Source organism: Oryx dammah, unplaced genomic scaffold (genome assembly GCF_014754425.2).
Source record: "Oryx dammah isolate SB20612 unplaced genomic scaffold, SCBI_Odam_1.1 HiC_scaffold_26, whole genome shotgun sequence".
In the NCBI taxonomy this organism is placed as follows: Eukaryota; Metazoa; Chordata; class Mammalia; order Artiodactyla; family Bovidae; genus Oryx; species Oryx dammah.
The window spans coordinates 90,369,478-90,387,541 of record NW_024070210.1 but is presented as its reverse complement, the minus strand read 5'-3'; the positions used below and the strand labels follow the sequence as shown (position 1 = coordinate 90,387,541).

The 18,064-nt window shown below is 38.1% G+C and overlaps 1 protein-coding gene across 2 annotated transcripts in view; it reads right to left on the bottom strand.

The window, feature by feature from the left end:
• The window catches only part of HOMER1 (homer scaffold protein 1), a 135,012-nt gene that overhangs the window by 7,239 nt on the left and 109,709 nt on the right, over nt 1-18,064 (bottom strand). For both annotated transcript variants that reach the window (XM_040225900.1, XM_040225899.1), the window contains exons 7-8: nt 15,457-15,567; nt 14,764-14,844 (exon numbers count right to left, since the gene is read on the bottom strand). In XM_040225900.1, coding sequence (XP_040081834.1) covers nt 14,764-14,844; nt 15,457-15,567 — 192 coding nt within the window. The remainder of the gene's footprint in view (nt 1-14,763; nt 14,845-15,456; nt 15,568-18,064) is intronic.

Here is an 18,064-nt window from a genome sequence, read left to right as displayed (position 1 = left end):
TTCGTCTAGGTGCTTCAAATACCAGGATAGGACTGGTGACGCATTTTGTGGATTAGGTACATCTCATTTCTATTTGTGCCCACCTCCTTTTCCTCAGGCACAACTGTTAGCAATCTCAAGTGAAAGCAGGCAGAAAAAAAAGACAAGTTAATTTTTTCTCTTTCTTGGCAATGCTGGAGAAAGATCTGGAGAAGGAAATGACTCTCTCAAATAAGTTTTAGGATCCTCTGAATATGTTAATTATCCTTCGTTTCACCTCAGTATCAAATGAATGTGTATGGTAGAGGACATAGCTCACCTGTGAAAAACTGTAGTGAAGACCTGTACACGTAAGAGAATTAGACAAAAACAATTCCAACATACTGTGGATTAAGGGAAGAAAAAGAATGCCAAAAGGAAAGCCAAAAGTTCACGACAACAAAAATTTTTTAAACTTTAAAAATAAATGCCAGAATTCCTGGCGTACTTACAAATTATTCACAAGTTACTATATACTATATCTAAAGGATAGTAGATTTTTAAACAATTATTTAAAGAATCTGGTAACAGAATTTGAAGCAGTGCACTAACTACAAGAAGGCAAAGCTGTGTGTGTGAAGATGAACGATGGGAATGAAAGTACACGTAGAAAATAGGAAACCCTTCTGGTTGTTGGGACTATGTACACTTCTTTCCAAAATCCACATATCCTACAATGCCTGCAAAATTAAACTTCTAAGAAAAATAATTGAAAAACTGATTTGAATACATATAAGAAAGTAACCATTGATTTAGCATTCCCAGCACACAAAAAAAATTCACATGTTTAACTAAGAGCAAGCCTCAAGCAAAGACACCACAGATAAGTCGCAAGAGCCTGGGAAAATATAAAAAAGGAATAGTGCACCTATAACGACTTTTAAAGAAAGAACTTAGAGATTTCTAATCTAAAGTATTTATTATTAGATGTTAACCAGGTATGTTTCTAATCTTTTCCCTTCAAATCACCTACAAGGTGAAGATAAGTAAACTGACAGCAGATTCTGAAACCAGTAAGATATTTATAAATTCAGAAGCCAAGTTCATGAAGTCTCAACCATAGGGGAGTAAACAGACCCTGGGATCAAATGTAAGAATTCCACAGCACGCTCTCTGACCTGCTCAAACAAGAAGCTTAAGATTAGAATGTTTCCAACTGTAAAAATAGACCAAATGTCATTCACGAGAAAACACCCACTTTACCAGGCACCACCCAGTTTGCCCTCTAAAGCCATCCTTAAAAAGTGAAAGGCTTCTTTGTTCTCCTTGCCAATCAATGAAACAGCCAAACATTTTCAGTGGAAACAAGCAAAACACCAAACTCCCCCAGCTATGAAAACTGCACTGTTCTTCTCCAGGAAGCTTGTGCTCTAAGCCATTTCTCCGATTGAAGGAATTTCACCAGGCCTATAACAAAAGGGATCCAATATGATGCTGCTGGTGCTGTGGTCTATTCTGAGGCAGAGAGTAAGATCCCAGAGGAAGAACAGACAATGTAAGATCAGGATGAAGCAACCTGGTTGGTGGCATGTCCCAGTTCTATCTTCTGTCTATACTTTCCAGCCCTTCTTCTTAACTTTCATTCCCCCTTGCAACCCATTATTAACTCATAATAATGATTTTTGTGCTTCTATTTCCCTTTCTTCTTTAACTGATATGTGAGTATATGTCAGGGCACCAAGATAAGGCACTGATAAAACACTGAGGCCAGAACTTGCTAAATCCCTTTGAGTGCTTTTGAAGGCAATAACTGAAAGTATAAAATGCTAGTGGGCAGAAGTCAGTATTTGTTAGATATGGAGCCTATAACACTCGAGTGATTTAAAAAAAATTTAAACAATTATTACCACCATCAATGGGATCAGGTCAGGTTCATTTTCTGTAAATTTGAATCGTGCATCATTTAATTTAAGTAAAAGCTACAAAAATTTGTCTTTATTGATATCTGATTCATATCTCTTACTAGATATATTATTGTCCTATTAGATATTAACCTTCACATAGATCATACATGATCATACACAGATCATCAAAACAAGTATTAATAATTTAACAGAAAAATGACTAAAAGACACACATATTTTGAAGAAGCGTTACTCAACCATTATTTACTGAGATGTCTTCTAAGTAACTAGGCTCTGAGAAAGAAAGTCTCTCAGTCGTGTCTGACTCTTTATGACCCCGTGGACTGGAGCCCGCCAGGCTCCTCTGTCCATGGGATTCTCCAGGCAAGAATACTGGGGTGGGTTGCCATTTCCTGCTCCAGGGGATCTTCCCGACCCAGGGATCAAACCCAGCATGCAGGCAGACTCTTTACCAACTGAGCCACCAGGGAAGCCGAGGCTTTGAGAATAAGGTAGTAAATAAACAAAGGTGGTCCCTGTTTTAACGGAGGGTGCCTTCTCCAAAGGGGATGCTGGTAAAAAAGAAGCCAACAGAACCGACGGACAGAGAAGCGGAGGAAAGTACTGTGTGCACTGAACTCTCTCCAGCAGCTTTCCAAGCTGCAGAAACCATAACAAGAGCAAATAAAGCAGCACAAATACCACAAGTTCAACCAGAAGAAAGGGAGCCATGCAAATGTGAGACTACCTACAATCAGGAGAGATAAGCACCAGCTTCTCGCAGAGATACTTCTCAAGTTCTTACTCTAACTCTTTGCAGAGGGCAAGGCAGGGTTGAGGGGGAAACACAGAAGAGGGAAGAGGAGAATGAAGACCCAAGACTGAACTCTAATAACCCGAAGAGAGAGAAAGGCTGCTCAAAGTGCCAAGATGCTGGGAGAAAACAAAAAGTCCTGGTGGACCAGAGCAACCTCCACGAGGCAGCCTCAGAATGTGCACAGGGCCTGAGGAGGTAACCTGGAAAGGCAGGGTTTCTCAGGAGAGAGACCAAAAGCAAGAAAAAGGGGACCTTTCTGGCAGTACGGTGGACAGGCATCTGCCTCAATTCCTGGCCTGGGAAGATCCCACCAAGTAAGGAAGGCCCGGCACCACAACGGCTGAGCCTGTGCTCCGCAGCCAGCGAGCTGTAGCTCCTGAGCCCATGTGCCACAGCTACTGCACCCACGTGCTGAGCGCCCTCGCTCGCCACGACTAGAGAAAGCCTGTGCCCAGCAGGGAAGACTCAGATCACCAAAAGTAAATTGAAAAATAAGAGACCCTTAAAAAAATAAGAAGAGAAAGAGACCCTGGGGGATAGCTAATCATAAAATAAAAGGTCCTTCTACTGGGAAATTCATTGAGAAAGTCCAAAAATAATAACATGAGCAAAGGTAGACCAGGCAGGCATTAGAAAAAGCAGCAAAGAAAGACACCTTCAGCTCTAAAGGCCATAACACAATGAAGACACAACAGTTACGTTTAGGTACCAAGAAACAGTAGCCATCTTTATAAAGTAGAAACTACAGGAGCTGTAAGGATACATAGAAAAAAAATACACTGATAAGAGTTTTTAATATGCTCCTCTCAATACAGGACAGATCAAGAGGAACAAAAACATGGTAAGGATATAGAAGGCTTAAGTTACAAAATCAATAAACAGCATTCACAAGTGGCTCATATGCTAGATTACATTAAAAAAGTGGTAAATTATGTAAAGCAGAAATTATATAAACAAACCCTTGTAATCACAATGCAGTAAAACTAAATCATAAAATTAAAAGACCCTTCCACCAGGACATTAAAACATGTTCCTTTAAACATTTCCAGCATGAAAGGGAAGACCAAATTACAGAATTTCAAGACATAATGACAAGGAAAATACTGTCATAATTTATGGGACAAATAAAGGCAACGATCAGAGGAAATCTATAGTTTTAAACACAAATAAATAAAAATAAAAACAAAGGAATTAAATTCCCCTTTCAAAATGCTAGAAAAAAAAATTTAAGTAAATCAAAACAAACCATAAAGCAGGAATAAAACAGAAGAATAAAAATTCATTAGGTAAAAGACAGAAAAATATTAACACTGATTAATAAGTCAGAATTTCATTTTTCAAAAAACTTAAAACAGACACGAAAGTGAAAGTGTTAGTCACTCAGTCGTGTCCAGCTCTTTCTGACCCCATGGACTGTAGCCCACCAGGCTCCTCTGTCCATCTAATTCTTCAGGCAAGAATACTGGAATGGGTTGCCATTTCCTTCTCCAGGGGATCTTTTTGACCCAGGGATTGAACCCGGGTCTCCCTCATTGCAGGCAGACTCTTTACCAACTGAGCCACCAGGGAAGTCTACAATAGGCATATGTCACTAAACTTAAGAGAGACAAGGATAAAGAACTACATAAAATAAGAACCTATAAGAGTTTACATTGAATATCTGAAAACCCAGATGGAAAACTTATACAGGCCAATATCTGCAGAAGAAATAGAGAGTAATCAGGGAAGTAAAAAAGCTCCAGGCCCAGACAGTTTCAAACGGGGGTTCTATTAAACTTTCAAAGAGCAGATAGTTCCAATATGACATAAATTATTCTAGAGCATAAGAAAATAAAGAAAATCTTCCAAATTATCTTATGAAGCTAGTATGACTTTAACACCTAAATTGTATAAATTCAGCCTACACCTGAAAAAGGAAAATTACAGACCAATATTACAAATGAATACCATATAAAAAACTATAAATAACAGAGAACAAAAATCTGACATATTAAGAAAATGATATACCACAGTTAAGTGGTATTCATTTTAGGAATGCAAATGTGGTTCAGTTTTAGAAAATTCATTAATAAAATAAACCATATTAATAGATCTGGGGGAAAATTATGATTATCTCCATTGGTACTAAAAAAGCTATTAACAAAAGTTAACTCTTTCTTGGTAGAAACATTGAAGAACATAGGAATAAGCCACTCTCATAATATGATACTGGTAAAGCCAGCATTTCAACTGATGGAAAAGTATTAGAGACATTTCCACTAAAATCAGGATAGGATAAGTCTGTCATCTCCACTATTAACACTGTACTGGTATTTTTAACAGATGTAACTCAACAAGAAAAATCAAAAGAGCCCTAAGAACTAGAAAAAAAGAAGTAAAATTATCTCTATTTGCAGATTATTTGTTAGTGAATAAATGAGATAAATGACAAAACTAGTCCAAACAATAAAATAATTTAGTATGGTAGCAGGATATAAAATTAGCAAACAGAATTCAAAAACTTTCATATACATTGATTTTATAAACAATAACCAAAAGATACAATGGTAGAGAAAACCTGATTTTCAATAGTATAAGATAAAATATTTACAAATAAACAAGAAACACTCCAAATTCACAGGATGAAAGCCTTAAAATGTTCCTAAAAAACAGAAAAGTAGGCATGAACAAGTAAGAAGACATCCTCTGTTCTTTCTTGGATGGGATGGAAACCTCATAAAGAAAAGACTTCTGCTAAACTAGCATTCTAAATTTTAAGAAATACCAAAGATTTTTTTTTACAGAGCTAAGCTTTTTGTTGACACTAAAATTGGTACTAATGTTAATACTAAAATACATATGGATAAAACATGTTAAGAATACACTTAGAAAAATGATGAAAAAGAAAAGCTACGAGGGCTGATTGACCTTATTCAATATTAAAATATACTGTAAAGCCTCTATGAGGAAAGCAGTGTGGTACTAGGATACATGAATAGATATGAGTGACTTAGTAGGACAGAACAGAAAGTCCAGATATAGACCAAGATACGCATGGAAGTTGAATATCTCAAAGGATAAAGTTTTAAATAAATGGCAAGGAGTCGGACATGACTGAGCAACTGAACTGAACTGACTGAATGAGATAACAAGACAGACATTTGAAAAAGGATAAACTTCATATCTCACACCACACACAAAGGACAAACCCCAAGTGAATCAGAGATCTAAGTGTAAAAAATGAAACCACAGAAGTTCCCTTTAGGGAAATATGGATGGATTCCTATATGATCTGAGTGTGGAACAGAGTCAGAGCAATAACCAGGATTTCACACTCCAGGAATGGAAGTGGTCAATTTTCATTCCAATCCCAAAGAAGGGCAATGCCAAAGAATGTGCCAACTATTGCACAATTGGCTCATTTCGCAGACTAGCAAGATAATGCTCAAAATCCTTGAAGTCAGACTTCGACAGTACAGAATGAGAACTTCCAGATGTATAGGCTAGATTCAGAAAAGGCAGAGGAACCAAATATTAAATTGCCAACATCTGTTGGATCATAGAAAAAGCAAGAGAATGCAAAAAAAAATCTGCTTTATTAGCTATGCTAAAGCCTTTGACTGTGTGGATCACAACAAACTACGGAAAAGTCTTAAAGAGAGGAGGATACCAGACCACCTTACATGCCTCCAGAGAAACCTGTATGCAGGTCAAGAAGCAGCAGTTAGAACCGGATATGGAACAACGGACTGGTTCAAAATTTGGAAGGGAGTACGTCAAGGCTGTATATTGTCACTCTGCTTATTTAACTTATATGCAGAGTACATCATATGAAATGCCAGGCTGGATAAATCACAAGATGGAATCAAGATTGTTGGGAGAAATATAAAAACCCTCAAATATGTAGATGACATCACCTTTATGGAAGAAAGTGAAGAGGAACTAAAGAGCCTTTTGATGAAAGTGAAAGAGGAGAGTGAAAAAAGTTGGCTTAAAACTCAACATTCAAAAAACTAAGATCATGGCATCCCGTCTCATTACTTCATGCTAAATAAAGGGGGAAACAAGTGACAGATTTTATTTTCTTGGACTCCAAAATCACTGCAGACAGTAACTGCAATCATGAAATTAAAAGACGCTTTCTCCTTGGAAGAAAACCTATGACAAACCTAGATAGCATATTAAAAAGAACAGATATCATTTTGACGACAAAGGTCCATATAGTCAAAGCCATGGTTTTTCCAGTAGTCATGTATGGATGTGAGGGTTGGACCATAAAGAAGGCTGAGTGCCGAAGAATTGATGCTTTTGAACGGTGGTTCTGGAAATGACTCTTGAGAGTCCCTTGGACAGCAAGGAGATCAAACCAGTCAATCCAAAAGGAAATCAACCCTGAATATTCATTGGAAGGACTGATGCTGAAGCTGAAGCTCCAATACTTTGGCCACCTGATGCGAAGAGCCGACTCACTGTAAAAAACTCTGATGCTGGGAAATATTGAGGGCAGGAGGAGAAGGGGATGACAGAGGATGAGATGGCATCACTGACTCGATGGACATGTTGTTGTTGTTCACTCGCTCCACAGAGGACGAGATGGTTGGATGGCATCATTGACTCAATGGATATGTTGTTGTTGTTCAGTTGCTCAGGCGTATCCAACTCTTTGCAACCCCGTGGACTGCAGCATGTCAGGCTTCCCTGTCCTTCACCAACTCCCGGAGATTGTTCAAACTCCTGTCCATTGAGTCAAGGTCTTTTCTAATGACTCAGCTCTTTGCATCAAGTGGCCAAAGTATTGGAGCTTCACAGCATCAGTCCTTCTAATGAATTTTTAGGACTGATTTCCTTTAGGACTGACTGGTTGGATCTCCTTGTAGTCCAAGGGACTTTCCAGAGTCTTCTCCAACACCACAGTTCAAAAGCATCAATTCTTTGATCCTCAGTCTTCTTTATGGTCCAGCTCTCACATCCATACATGACTAATGGAAAAACCATAGCTTTGACTAGTTGGACCTTTGACAGCAAAGTAATGTCTCTGCTTTTTAATATGCTATCTAGGTCTGTCAGAGTTTTTTCTTCCAAGGAACAAATATCTTTTAATTTCATGGCTGCAGTCACCATCTGCAGTGATTTTGGAGCTCAAGAAAATAAAATCTGTCACTGTTTCCATTGTTTCCCCAACTATTTGCTATGAAGTGATGGGACCAGATGCCATGATCTTCATTTTTTGAATGTTGAGTTTTAAGCCAGCTTTTTCACTCTCCTTTTTCACCTTCATTAAGACTGTTTAGCTCCTCTTCACTTTCTGCCATAAGGGTGGTGTCATATGCATATCTGAGGTTATTGATATTTCTCCCAACAATCTTGATTCCAGCTTATGTTTCATCAAGCCAGGCATTTCCCATGATGTACTTTGCATATAAGTTAAATAAGCAGGGTGACAATATACAGCCTTGATGTACTCTTTGCCTAATTTTGAACCAGGCCATTGTTCCATGTCTGGTTCTAACTGCTGCTTCTTGACCTGCATACAGGTTTCTCCGGAGGCATTTAAGGTGGCCTGGTATTCTCATTTCTTTAAGAATGTTCCACAGTCTATTGTGATCTACACAGTCAAAGGCTTTAGCATAGACAATGAAGCAGTAGTGTTTTTCTGGAACTCTCTTTCTTTTTCTGTGATCCAACAGATGTTGGCAATTTGATCTCTGGTTCCTCTGCCTTTTCTAAATCCACCTTGAATTAGAGTAAATTCCAGGAGATGGAGAAGGACAGGGACGCCTGGTGTACTGTGGTACGTGGGGTTGCAAAATGTTGGACACGACTTAGCAACTGCATAACAACAGGGCAATGAAAGAAAAGAATGATATATTTGACACTACGTAAAACAATACCACTATCTTAAGCAAAGTCAAAAAACACTGACAAACTGGGAGAAAATATCTGTAAGATATAATTGCAGATATATACATAACTCTAGAAAATCTTTCAACAAAGGATAAAAATTCTATAGAGAAAAGGGCTAAAGACACGAATACACAATCTATACAGGTACAAAAAGATACTGAAATGGCCTCTAAGCTTATGAAAGATGTTTAATCTCACTCATAATATGAGATACACCAATTAAAACTATCGTTTCTCACCTCACATATATTGCCAAAAGATAAGAAGTCTGAGAACACATTTTGTCGATGAGGCTGTGAGAAACGGGCACACACATGCTGATGATATGAGGGAAAACTAGCAACACCCATTATGGAGAAGAATGTGACAGTATGACCTTCTCACTTGGAAATCTTGCTTCTAAGCATCTACCCTATAGATACACCTCCAACAATAACAAAATACCTATGGACAAGATTACGCACTATAGTACTCTCAGGACACTGGAGACAACCTACATATCCACATAAAGGAATGTGTTTGGAAAAAACTATCACACATACCAATGAAGTACTACACAGCCAAACAAAGAATGAACAAGATCTCTATGAACCGACAGAGTGATTTCCAGGACATACCTTAGATTATTAAAAAAACAGTGTGTAAGAGTTCAGAGTGACTAGAGTATGTTATGGAGAAGACAATGGCACCCCACTCCAGTGCTCTTCCCTGGAAAAGGCTGCAGTCCACGGGGTTGCTAAGAGTCGGGCACGACTGACCGACTTCACTTTCGCTTTTCACTTTCATGCACTGGAGAAGGAAATGGCAACCCACAGTGTTCTTGCCTGGAGAACCCCAGGGACAATGGAGCCTGGTGGGCTGCCGTCTATGGGGTCGCACAGAGTCGGACACGACTGAGCAACTTTCACTTCACTTCTTAAGCAAGCAAGTAAACGTTATTATGGCTTCTTAATATTGGGGAGCAGAGTTATAAACAGGAAACTGGGGAAGGCTAAAATGAGCTCCATAGTATTGGACTGCAATGGGAGGTACTGATATGGTTTCAGGGTGGTTGTTTTTCAGGATAGTTATTATAATGGACATAATGTGATATGTGCATATTTCTAGCTCTGATAATTAAGAGGGCCTAGACACAATGACATCTCAATAGCAAAAAGTATATTTAATGCCCAGAACCTGGTTTCTAAACACCAAACTTTACTAAAAGGAAATTTTTTTTCTGAAGAAATAGGTAATTTCAGAGCTGGAACTGAGAAATACAAGATGAACCTAGAATATCTAGCTGAGTTAAAACATGAAGTTCTTTAAAAAATGATAGGGTCACATCCAAAGGACACAGAAGCAGGGTTTAAAAGGTTCCCCCTTGCCAAATCTGGGACAATTTAACATCAAAATAAATAGACGTGACAACTAAATACAACTTGTGATCCTGGAATGAATCCTGGACCAGAAAAACAATTTTTAATATTCTGTTACAAAGAGCACAATTATGAGAATTAGAATAAAGTCTTTAGATAATTTCTTGATTTTGATGGTTATGTAAGAGACTGTTCTATTCTTAGAAAATACACATTGAAGAGGTTGTCATACTAAGTGAAGTCAAATATCATATGATATCGCTTATACCCAGAGTTCTAAAAAAAGGGTACAAATGAACTTATTTTCAGAACAGAAATAGAGTCACAGATGTAGAAAACAAACTTATGGTTACCAAAGGGGAAAAGATAAATTGGGAGATTGGGACTGACATACACACACTACTCTATATAAAAGAGAGAGCTCATAAGAAGACTCTTGAGAGTCCCTTGGACTGCAAGGAGATCAAAAAAGTCAATCCTAAAGGAAATCAACCCTGAATATTCTTTGGAAGGACTGATGTTGAAGCTGAAACTCCAAAATTCTGGCCAGCTGATGCAAAGAGTCGACTCACTAGTGGGAAAAGACGCTGATGGTGGGAAAGATTGAAGGAAGGAGGAGAAGGGGACAACGGAGGATGAGATGTCTGGATGGCATCACCGACTCAATGGGCATGAATTTGAGCAAACTCTGGGAGTTGGTGATGGACAGGGAGGCCTGGCGTGCTGTAGTCCATGGGGTCACAGAGAGTTGGACATGACTGAGCAACTGAACGGAGAAGGCAACGGCATCCCACTCCAGTACTCTTGCCTGGAAAATCCCATGGATGGAGGAGCCTGAAAGGCTGCAGTCCATGGGGTCGCTGAGGGTTGGACACAACTGAGCGACTTCACTTTCACTTTTCACTTTCATGCATTGGAGAAGGAAATGTCAACCCACTCCAGTGTTCTTGCCTGGAGAATCCCAGGGACGGGGGAGCCAGGTGGGCTGCCGTCGAACAGAGTCGGACACAACTGAAGCGACTTAGCAGCAGCAGAGCAACTGAACAACTGTAAAGCATAGGGAACTCTACTCAATACTCTATAATGACCTATATGGGAAAAGAATCTAAAAAATAGTGGATATTTGTGTATGTACACCTGACTCATTTTGCCACAAGCAGAAACTAACAAAACACTGTAAATCAACTATACTTCAATAAAAATTGTCTTTAAAAATTATATGTAAGAAAAAGATAATATACATTTAAGTGTTTAGAGGTAAAGGGATATCATTATTTGGAACTTATTGTCAGCCATTTAGGAAAAAAAAAAGAATACAGAGAGAATTCCATCATGATAAGATGAAAACGAATATGGCAAAAATGTTAACATCTGGTGATATAGGTGAAAGGTACATGAAAGGTACATTATGCTTGCAACTTTCCCATGTGAAATTACTTCAAAATAAAAAATTTTTAAATAAATTAAAAAAAAAAAAACAAGATCACTTCATTCAGTGATAATTGCTACAAGGAAAATAAGACCGGGTAATATTACACAGAGCAGTGGGTGGTGGGGAGGCCTGCAGAATAGTGCTTAAATAGGGAAATCAGTGAAATGAACATGTAAGCCAAGTCTTAATTACATTAGAAACCAGCCCATTTGAAGATCTGGGGACTTAGAACTCCAGGCAAGCATATGTCATATACTATTAAGGTAAAAATGCACTTCGTGCCTTCAAGATACAAAAAGATGACAATAAACATATTTAAAACTTGTAATAAAAAAGGTAATACTAAAAAAATAATAAGTTCCCCTTGTTCCCTATCAGAAGCAAAAATGAGAGGAGACTAATATCCAGTGGGTATCCTGTTGTTCCAGACATTAGTTTCTCAGCAAAAGTAATTTCAAAACATTGACACCAAGTAATTCTTTAAAAGTTCATCTCAAAGAAATAATGAGAAAGGCAAGGTTTATGTAAAAAGATACATTATAACATTATTACAACTAATGTTGAAAACAAATGACCATCCCAGTAAAATGTTGGAAGAAAATTATGGTACACCTATGCAGGAGAATACTATATAGCCATATGACATATGCAGCTTATGACATAACATTGTTAGGAAAGCAACACAAAAAATTGATATCTATATGTCTTACATAAAGAAAAAGTTATCCACAAAAACACTGAAGGAAGGAAATTCTCAACATTTTGCCTTAGGATGATGGGAGTATGTATTTTTTTTTTTCTGTTAAGTTACATTTTTCTAAATTTTTTACAATGAGCATATGTTACATTGATATTTAAAGAAAAACACAACTTGCAAACTAAAAAAAAAATCATATTAAAACTACTTAAAATTTTTCCAAACTATGTTTTTCATCCAAATTCATAGCTACAATCCAAACCCATGCATTGCAATTTCAAAGTTCCTCTACCATCTCATAAACTAATGATCCCAATTTTTTGGACTGAATTTAAGAATGGAGGTTCAAGAGTGATGGAACTTTTGACATGTAGATGTTTAGGTAGGAGGGACTAGGCCATAAAGGAGAAACTTTCTTCCAACTAGAAAAACCATACAGGTCATTTCGGTGGGTTGGCCTTTTAGAATTCACCCTTAGGTTTTCTGAAAGCTTCTCTGTCCTATTCCAGGTAGACTGTCTTGATAAGTATTTCTGATATTCAATGAAAAAACAGGTAAGAATTGATAGTCACAATTCTAGGTGCCAGCTGTAAAATTCAATTACTGCTGGATCGATGATGAAACACATTTAAAAGTCTGATATGAATAAATCATTTCTTGCTTTCTCTGAGACAATATAAATGTGTACATAACTGAAAAAAATTTCCCCAAGAATAGTTAGGGAGGGCTTGGATGCCTGCCTGCTGAAATGGTGTAGTAATACAGACACAATAGAGATTTTGGAATTGAAACAAATCCAGTCTTCACTGTTTTCTAGCTAAATGCCTTAATTAAACTCGTCAACACCTCTGAACTGCTGGTTTTTCTTTGAAAAACGGAGATACCACACCTGTTACTGTAAGAGTTAGAGCTAACGTATGCAAGTGCTTGGTTGTGGTGGTGGTGGTGGGTGTCCAACTCTTGTGACCCCATGGACTGTAGCCCACCGGGCTCCTCTGTCCATGGAGTTTCCCAGGCAAGAATACTGGAGTGGATTGCCATTTCGTTCTCCAGGGATCTTCCCTACCCAAAGATTGAACCTCTGTCTCCTTCAGGGGCAGGCAGTCTTCTGCACTGCAGGCAAATTCTTTACCAATGAGCCACCAGGGAAGCCCCATCGTGTAAATGCTTAGCAACCACCTATATCAAAGCAAGTAATTAAACAATGGGTGCCAAACCAAACCCAAAGACAAAACTAGCCTGCATTTCCACCATTTGTTCCAGCCCTAAGCATATGTTTCTTATTTTAATTCTACACCAAGTTTTTCTCAAGTTTGGCACTCTTGAAACTTGGGGCTGGATAATTCAATGTTCAGTAACAACACTGGCTACAACCTGTGTGTATGCTCAGTTGTGTCCAATTCTTTGTGACCCCATGGACTGCAGCCTGCCAGGCTCCTCTGTCCATGGAATTCTCCAGGCAAGAATACTGGAGTGGGTTGCTATTTTCTTCTCCACAGGATCTTCCTGACCCAGGGACAGAACCCACCTCTCTTGTGTCTCCTGAATAAGCAGGCAGATTCTTTACCACCTGGGAAGCCCTAGCCTACTAGAGATCAATTCCACCATCTAAGCTGTAAAAATCAAAACTGTCTCCCCACATAGATGTATGTTCCCTGGGGCACAAAACTACTCCTAGTTAAGAACCATTCATCTACACAGACAGTTAAAATAGAGAAGCAATATTTAATAGGGCAGATCAAAACAAGCAACCACATTTTCCTAGACTGCTAAAAGTCAGTAATGGGGAAAAAGGGGAATATTTCATACAAAGAACTTGTTTGTTTCATGAAATGTCTCTACTGTCAGAGTTTGAGCTCATTTAAACAGGTAGAACAAGTTAACTCATCTAAGCCTTAGTTTCCTCATCTGACTGTTATATGGATTAAATGCATAAGTGAAGTGCAGTGTCTGCTAGACAGTAAGCACTCAATAAATATTGGTTGTTCTTGTTATAATCTAGGTACTCCTTCCAATCCTAGGTTTCCAGGTCCCACTTACCAATTTTTGTCCCCAATTCCTCACTCTATACATATTTACATTTGTTTTTACTCCAAACCTTGAAGTGGTCCTAACTCTTCTTGAGGCTAGGAGGTATAAGAAAAGCGTCTGGGCTGACAGGAGGAGAGTCTGGCTGTAATTTGAAAAAAGTCTTCCCTAACTATGGCCGACTACCAGTGACACCAGATACATGTATGTGAATTAATTAACAGTCAGGAAGCATGCTATTCATGCAGAGAAAAGTGAGTAAAATTAATCAGAGCAAAGAAAGGAAAAGAACACTGCCTTGATTTCCCTTAGGGTACAACTACTGCTGTAATCCATATATTAGTTCAGTGTGAAAAAAGATGAGCAGAATTCCTAAACTATTTGAATATACTCCATTTGAGACATTTTCTTGAAGTTCAGAGCACTTTTTATGTTAAAAGTAGACATTTCTAAAATAATTTTACTAAAGACAAAGAATTTATAAATGACCATCTATTATGGTAAGCTACTTAGATGAATCAAGTAATTTTTGAAAAGTCAACCATCAGGCATGAATCAGAAGTTCCAGAAAAGAAAAATGACTAAAAGCCTTCAAAACTGAGTTGAAGGAAAAAAGTCATTACTATATGAAAGAAAGATTGATGACTTTCTATGCAGAAATGAATACAAATTTTATTACAGCTCACCTGTAGTTTTTGAGTCAAAGAGTCCCTCTGTTCTTGTAGTTCTCTGGCATTATCAATTTCTTGTTTTAATCTTTCTATTTCCTGGAAAAAGTAGTGAAATATTTTTAACAACAATATTTTAACTATATCAAGGAAAGAGAAGGCCTTATTTTTCCCTGAAATTACTGTCTCAGTCCTTAGCAAAAGGGTGTTTAAAAAATTTCCATTATACTGAATGCAAGGGATAAATTCATCTTAATGGGTATGCTGTCTAGCACAGAATAATCTGAAGCAAGTCAATGCGGTGGCTTTGGTACAGCACTGCTTAGAAACAGCAATCTGAACATTTTAAGATTGCTTCAAGCTTTGTGGATATAACTCTTTCCTGAGGTATTAAATCTTTTGACTGGAAACTAGAAAAAGCAACAGCTTGTAAAATTCATTTAACTTCTAATGGTTTTCTGTTGATTGTATGAATGCAACTCTCATACAGAAGAAAAGAGGCAGTAGCTCAGTCTGACTGCCTGACCATAGTTCATAACAACAGACACAGTGATGGGGAAAACGTGAACAAGCTTAGTATTACTCAGAAAAATTTCATCCTAAAAACACCCCACAACCATACTGCATGAAATACCCTTAAATCAGATACAGACCCCAATACTGTACACATATTTTAGTGAGATTACAGATGAGGGAGAAGTAGCCACTTACCTCTTCCTTCACCTTCAGGGTCTCCTCCAGCTCTTGTATTGTCTGATTCAGTTCTGTCTTATGGGTATGCACGGCATTGGCTTGGCTACTAACACATTCAAGCTCAGTCACCTAAAATCAAATGAGAACATAAACGAAATTGTGACAATTTCACAGGATTTCTTGCTGAAGACATACAGTAAGTCCTTCATAGGTGTATAATGAATTTTGAATCAATAGATGAAAATTAACTTTGAGAAATATTAAGATAGGATAGAATGAGCAGAATTGATTCTTTAAAAATATCAATTTAGGACTAAGGAAAAAGACCAAAGAAAATAGCTAGACTTGGTCATGAAAAAGTTAGGAAAACTTAAATTAAGTGATTAATGACAGTAGAAAACCCCTATAATAAAAGTCTTCTTTAAAAACGTTTTCTGAAAACAAATTCAAAACCAGCCATCTGCCCTCCATCTGTAGCCTTTAAATTAAATATGGGTTCTGAAAACTGGCCTTGCAGAAGTGAGAAAATATTCAAATACATTTCTAAAATGTAAAGGAATCTGGAAGAAAAGATAGGCTTAAAATACAACTTAAATCACTTGATACTAGAATATCTTCACATCAGTAGGGTCTCTTACAGCAAAGGAGAAGAGTTCTCTATGCAATACAAATTTACTGAGAGCCCAGACAGCAACTTAACTTCTTTTAATGGGCACTTGCTATTTTTTTAAAGAACAGAGAAGGGCACTGTCTCTAAAGCTATGCCATCCAAAATTAGTCAAAACAGACAGAAGTCAACATACAAACACACACCTTATCAAAATCCTCTACATGTCAGGAGCTCATACATTTTGATTGGTTAGAATACAATAAATTGTATAAGGAAACAGCAAATCTCTCTCCCTCACATTTTCCAAATGGTGAATTAACACCACATTCTGTCACTCTCTTCTCATATCATTTTCTTGGTTTCTATTCATGCTCTAATAGCCTTGCACAAACCCTTGCTATACAGGTGTAAACAAAACCAATGGCCTGCCACTGCACCTAATTATATCCTTTGTCTATTTTTATGTCTTCTGAAAACTGCTAACAGCCATCTTTCACTGTGTGACTGCCCCACTAAAAGCCTCTCAACGGCTCATCTTTCTCACAGCATCAAATCTAACCTCTCAGTCCCCCCAAAGCTAGCTGCAAACCATGTAAATATCTCATTGCTCAAGACATCTAGTATGTATGAACTTTCAACAAACCATGCTAATATCCATCTTGTTGATTTAACTAGAATGTCTTCTCTTACCTTTGAAAACCATTCAGAACTAACCAACCCCCCAATACTGAGCTTAGAATGCCCTTCTCTAGAAAGCCATTTCTATCTCCTCAGTGCTCAGGATTTCCTGTCTTCTGGTCCACAACACTGAACATCTGTTCAAAAATCTTGGGAATTTTCCCCTATTGTCTAATATATATTAGTTTTCTTTGTGCATTAGGCAATACATTCCTCACGAGCAGTTCCAGTCTTGATAAGGCTGGAGTATTTTTTACTGGATTAACTTTCACCCAGATAACAAAATCATGGGCAAAATGTAAACATCAACTGTTAGAAGGCCCTGGTGAGTGACCAAATTGGGCAAAAGACCGAAAGGAAGCACCATACTGAGTGAGACGCACGTTTACACGTCTTTTTGCCTGAAGGCGCTGTGCAGTTTGGCTGCACTACCTGACTAGAATGCAAGCAAAAATCTGAGCTCTTATTTTTCCAAAGAAGTCTGAGGAGTTGGGGATGCCTTAGAACAACTGAAGCAAATTGAAATTCAGGGAACTGTATGAAAAAAAGACCTCTTAAAAAGCAGACAGACATTCCTCAAATCTTCGGCTGATTTCTGAAGTAAACAGGTAAAAGTAGGAATCACAGGGATTCGGGCGTGTGGGAGAAATGCTGGAAGAATGAAAAAGCGTTAAGATGTGGTAGTGCTCACCACTGAGAAGACACTTTGTGGTTAGTGTCAACACCAAATTAGGTTTCTTAGTAAGCATTTCAAGCTTCCCACTGAAACCCCAGGAGGATTACGCCTTAGAAATAAAGATTTCCAAGGACTCAAAAAATCCCCTTGAATTAAGAACAAAATGGAAATAAACCAAATGCTAAAGTAGAAGTTTACACCTTCAAAACTTCAAAGTACAGCCAGCCTCTATACTCATGGTGGATGAGGAACCTATGGATACAAAGGGATGTATTATGCCACTTGACATAAGGGACTTGAGCATTCATGGATTTTACTTCCTGTGAAGTGGGGCAGGGGGCGGCGCACTAGAACCAGTCCCCATCAGATACTAAGGGATGGCGACACACTACCAGTAATTTCACTGCTTGCTCAAACAAAAATGAACACTGAATACACAGAGGCAGATAACAGAATCTATGGGCTCTATAACATTATCTCATTTACCATGATGCTTGGGGCTGGTGCACTGAGGTGACCCAGAAGGATGGTACGGGGAGGGAGGAGGGAGGGGGGTTCAGGATGGGGAACACGTGTATACCTGTGGCGGATTCATGTTGATGTATGGCAAAAACAATACAATATTGTAAAGTAATTAACCCCCAATTAAAATAAATTTATAT